Source organism: Onthophagus taurus, chromosome 8 (assembly GCF_036711975.1).
Source record: "Onthophagus taurus isolate NC chromosome 8, IU_Otau_3.0, whole genome shotgun sequence".
Lineage (NCBI taxonomy): Eukaryota > Metazoa > Arthropoda > Insecta > Coleoptera > Scarabaeidae > Onthophagus > Onthophagus taurus.
In genome coordinates, this window is record NC_091973.1 from 18,546,054 (window position 1) to 18,551,748 (window position 5,695).

Sequence of the window (5,695 nt, forward strand, 5' to 3'; positions counted from 1 at the left end):
GGGAGGAGGAAGAAGGGGAAACAGAGATAGGGTATGTGAGGGCCAGATACAAGAGACCGATGAGCATGATTTCTTCTTGAATGGACACGGAGGGTACATGGAAGGGGGAATCGAAGAGGGAACAGTTGACCATGGGCACAACAGCAATGCGGGAAATCTGTTACATCCACGAACTCCGGGAAGAACTGGAGACTGAACTCTCAGGGCAGTACAGAGATATTCCTAACGAGATGCGCCTAAGAATTATGGATATCTTTAGGAGAGTAGAGGTCTCAGCAACGAGAGTTGTGGTGACGATGGCGGAAGATAATGGGAAAGAAATGGAAGGAAAGAATTTCGATGAGAAGATAAAAGAAATGGAGAAGAGGATCGAGAAAAAGATAGCAGGAGCGTTGGAGACCTGGAATGAAGCAGGGGATAGAGAGTACGAAGGATACGCTAGAGCTGTTAAGAGGGGTGCGGGGAACGAAGTGGACCCAGTCGGTACTGGAGAAAGGCTGGGGGAGAGAAAGGACGCGAGCAAGAACATCATCATAGTTCAGGGTGGGGAGAATATCGTAGATAGCGCGGAATTGAAGAATGATGTGGTGAAGAAGCTAGAGAAAGAAGACACCTGGACAGACGTGAAGTTGAAAAGGGTAACCAAGAAAAACAAGAGGGTATTAATAGAGGGAGACTCGGGGAGGGATGTTGAATTGGTAAGGAAGAAGATCGGGGGCCAGGACATAACGATACGGGAACCAGCAAGGGTGTGGCGTAAGGTGATACTCTATGATGTGGACAGCGAGATGAACGAGGGGGTATTATTGGAGCAGCTGTGGGGTAAAAACACTGAGCAAGGGGTTGGGATAGGTTGGCATAGCTTCAAGAACGAGGCCAGAATATTGATCAAGACGGGCAGAAGGGAAAAGGGGGTGGTAAATTATGTTATGGAAGTGTCAGGGAGAGTGAGAAGGGAGATTACAAGGTTTGGGAGGGTATATATTGGGTTGTTACAGTTGCTACAGATGCCAGGGTTTCGGACATCTCCAACGTTTCTGCAAATCGGAGATGGTATGTGGGCATTGTGCGGAAAAGGGCCACAGGGTTTAAGAACTGTGGGAATAGGGAGAGAGAGGCGGTATGTGCAAACTGCAAAGCCAGCGGGAAGGACGACAGACACGAAACGAGGGATAGAAACTGTGGGGAATACCAGATAGCGGCGGAGTTGGTGGAGAGAAGTATTAATTATGACGACATGACGAGAGGGCAGCAAGGGATTTTATCAAAAAACTAGACGGGGGAGGGGAGAAGCCAGAGAAAAGCGAGGGTTGAAAATGGTGTTCTGGGAATATCTGAAGAGATTTGAGGTGATTTGTATGGTGGAGACCTGGGTTGATGAAGGAGGGTGGGCAAAGATTGAAGTAAAGTTGCCAGAAGGGTATAGATGGGATTGCGTGTTTGCAGAGAGGAGAAGTAAGAGAGGAAGAGCGTGCGGGGGTATTATAACAGGAATAGCGAGAGGAATTACGGAAGGCGAGCGGAACTGGGGAGCAAGTTCATCAGGACAGACAGGTCGGAAGAAGGAGTAGCATTCTACAGGGGAAACTTCGACACTTGGCAACAGAGGATACAAGAGATCAATGGTTTGATAGAACTTATCCAGGTAGTGCGGGAGGCAACACTGAAAAGGGAGTGTGTACGTAGGGGGGGCAGAGTAGGGAGGAACGACTGGTATGACGGCGAGTGCAAGAAGGCGAAGAGGGAGGCGAGAAGGAGGTTGAGGCAGTGGAGACGGGGGAAGATAGGGGTGGATAGATATAGGGAGGCCAGGAGAGGATACAGAGAGTTATACAGTAGAAAGAAAACAGAACTGAGGGAGAAGGAGGCGGCAGAGATTAGAGGGATAACAAGGGAAGGGGAGGTCTGGAGGTATCTGAAAAAGACAAAGAAGATTAGGGAGAAGATAACCAGCGAAATACACATGACAGAATGGAAGAGTTACTTTATGGGATTATTGGGAGGGGTTGAAACGAGGCTAACGGGTTTGGGAGGCTATGAGGAAGATGGGGGAGAGGAGATAGTAGAAGAGGAGATGGAAGCAGTGCTTATGGGATTGAAGAAGGGAAAGGCGCCAGGTTAAGATGGTATCCAGAACAAGGCATGGTTGGTGTGGAAATAGTTCAATAAAACTCACCACGGTTCATAAAAAAGCTTACTTATTTACTCTTTAAAACACAACAAAGTAACTTTATATAGAAACAACAGAAAATAAAATTTATAATAAAGTAGGGGTGCGATGCGCTTCGAACAACGTTACACCTCGCTGGTTCGAGTCGTACTGGTTATCGGTTGTCGCTGCGCCGATATGTTCCACGCAACCAGGGATTCCCCTAGCTTCGTTTAATTCATTCTAAAATTTTCCAAATCCTCCCCCGGCGAAAAGGCTTGTACCTCCAAGGGGTACAAGAGTTGGACTGGTCGTCGTAATGTAGTTCCGCCACTTAACTTTACTTCACATGCCCTTATTTTATTATCTCTACCTTGGTACAAATTCACAACCCTGCCCATCTTCCACTGCAACCTAGAACTGTTTTCTTGCACCAAAACAACATCCCCAATATTCAATGATTTGGCATTTATCGATTTTCTTAGATGCGCTGTCCGCAATTGTTGTAAATAATCGGAACGCCACCTGTCCCAAAATCTTTTCAACGTTTTCTCTCTATCTCTCCACCTTTTCAATATTTCAGATCTACTTATCTTCTTCGAGGTTAAATTCATACAAAATCCTACTTCAGTCTTTCCAGTCAAAATGAGAAGGATATAATAGTCAAATCTGTCGAGTCATCACTGATATACGTAAGTGGACGAGAATTTATTGTCGCCTCGATTTCTATTAAAATAGTTTCTAATTCGTCTCGTTCGACGTATGCTCTACCTAAAGTTATTTTTAATGCGTCTTTAACGGTTTTTACCATTCTCTCCCAAAAGCCACCCCACCATGGAGCTCTTTCCGCTATAAACCTCCAATGAATCGCTGCTTTTTCGCTGCTTTCTAACTAAATCCTGAATCTTTTCTGATTCCAAGATAGCGGATAATTTTCTTAATTCAAGGTCTGTTCTCTTAAACGTTTTGGCATTATCAGAGTATACAACATCAGGAACGCCCCTTCTGGCAATGAACCTTCTCAACCCTCTTATACAACATTCAGTTGTCAAATCTGGAACCAATTCCAGATGGACTGCTCTTATAACCGCACACGTAAATAACATTATATATGTTTTTGTTCGTTGACCTGCGACGTTGGCGTATAGTGGACCAGCAAAATCAATGCCTGTTATATTAAATGGATTTGTCATAGTTACGCGAGTCTTTGGTAGTGGAGCACATTCTTCGTTTCCAGGTTTTCCTTTCAATCGTTTACATTTCAAACATTGGTTAAGGATTGCTTTAACTTTCTGACGTCCTTGCGGAACCCAAAATCTCTTTCTCAGTTCAGCTAAAGTCGCATTTACTCCATAATGATTTACCCCCTTATGACATTTCCTTATAATTTTCTCCGTCAACATTGATCGTTTTGGTGATATGATTGGATGTTTCTCATCATAGCTCAAAGGCGCTTCATCTAACCTTCCTAATAAACGCATGACACCATTCTCATCTAAAAATGGTTTCAACATCAGAATCGAAGATGATGATTGTATCGGCATTTCCCTTTTTAAAGCTTTCAACTCGTTCGGGAAATCCTTTTCTTGTATATATTTTATCCAATAAGTATCTGCTTCATTTAGATCTTGTGTCGATAATCGCTTTGCTTTGTACATCTTCTTTGTTAATTTAACAAATCTTATAACATAAGCCGTGATTCGCATAATTTTCTCATATGTTCCATACTTTTCCAATGGAAATATGGGCTGTGCTTCCGGTGTGGATTCGTTTCGTTGTATAGTTAACAAACTGCTAACTTGATCCACATCTGGTTCAAAATATTCATCGCTCAACCAATTCTCTTCATCCTTCAGCCATTTAGGGCCTCGTAACCATAAGTTAGATTCAATTAATGTTTTGGCTGAAATTCCTCTCGTTAATAGGTCTGCAGGATTTTCTTTTCCCGGACAATATCTCCATACACTATCGCTCAATTTGTGTATTTCGTTTACACGTTTTTGTACGTAAGGTTTCCATTTCTTGGATTTTCCTCTAATCCAATATAAGGATATCTTTGAATCTGACCACAGAGTCGTCTTCTGGATATTGATCAACATATTTTTTGCAATGTAATTTTGAAGTCTCGCTGCACATAAAGCCGCTGTCAGTTCTAACTTAGGTAATGTAAGTTCCCTTTGACCTGATTTGTCTATTGGAGCAACTCTGTTTTTTGACGTCACATAGTTGCATTCGTGGTTTGATAGGCATCTTATGTAAGTTACTGCTCCATATGCATATGGACTTGCGTCTGCAAAAATGTGAAGATCTACGTTGTCCGTTTTGTTTTGAATAATACACCTGGGCACTCTTAGCTCAGACAAGTCAGTTAGTTCTTTACACCATTTTGACCATTCTCCGCTTTGTTCTGAGTCCAATACATCATCCCAATTCAGTTTTTTCTTCCACAAGGTTTGCAGTAGAATTTTCGATTTTACTGTGCATGGTTCAAGTAATCCTAATGGGTCGTAAATCTTCTGCTACTGTTTTCAGAACTTTACGCTTTGTCGGTACTGTGTCTTTCTGTCTGTCTTCCTCTGACTGTACACTTACTCCTAATACATCATGTAATGTATGCTACAATATGCCCAATACCTTTCGCTCACCTTGTCTGGTTACCTTTTCATTTGTTTGAAACACTGCCATCATTTTTGCATCATTAGAGCACCACTTTCTTAAATTCATGTTTGCAGCGTGCAGAATTTGCATCGACTCGCTATATAAGTTCTGAGCTTGGTCCAGGGTACTTGCTGCCGTCACTAAATCATCGACGTAAAATGACTTGGACAAAATTGACGCTGTATTTTGTAACTTATCTGGCTGGTCTTCGAAATGTTTACGCAATGTTGCTGCTAAAAGGAATGGACTGCTAATGATCCCAAACGTTACTCGCTTCATGCGGTATGTCGTTATGTTTGATAGTTCCATCGCTGACGTCAAGTTTTCAGGTACTGGATCTTTATACCACAGGAATCGAAGCACGTTGCGATCGTTGTCGTTTATCGATGGCGTTTGTAGAAACGCCTTTTTGATGTCAGAAGTTACACCTATTGCACCTATACGGAAATTCAATAACATTTGTAATAAATCAGGAATTAAATTGTCTCCGCAGTGCAATTGTTCATTAAGCGATTCGAAACCCGGCGCATGCGCGGATGCGTCAAACACTACACGAACTTTACTTGTGTCTTTATCGTAGCGGTAGACAGCCCTGTGTGGCGTATAGTACTTCCGATTCGCGTCTGTCTCGTTAGTTACCTCTTCTGCACAATTGTCTTTTAGGTATTCGCGCATTGCTACGTCATACTCATTTAACTTTTCGCTTTTATGTAGTTTAGACGTTAGTGCTTTTAGTCTCGCTAGAGCTCGAGTGAAATTTGAGTCTAAAAATTGATCAATTTTCCACAGTAACGACACTTCATACCGCCCGTCTCGCCAGTTTATGTATTTGTTTTTAAAACCCGTTGTAAAATCACCTTGCACGTTCGCGGTCGCGTTTATACCGAG

General features: G+C 42.7%; 1 protein-coding gene across 1 annotated transcript; it reads right to left on the reverse strand.

Annotated features, from left to right (window-relative positions):
• Window positions 1–2,943: 2,943 nt before the first annotated feature.
• Window positions 2,944–5,482, reverse strand: LOC111420145 (uncharacterized). Its single transcript, XM_023053065.2, has 2 exons — window positions 4,795–5,482; window positions 2,944–4,439 (listed from the first exon to the last, which is right to left on the reverse strand). The coding sequence occupies exons 1-2, from the start codon at window positions 5,480–5,482 to the stop codon at window positions 2,944–2,946; spliced, it is 2,184 nt and encodes a 727-aa protein (XP_022908833.2).
• Window positions 5,483–5,695: the final 213 nt, after the last annotated feature.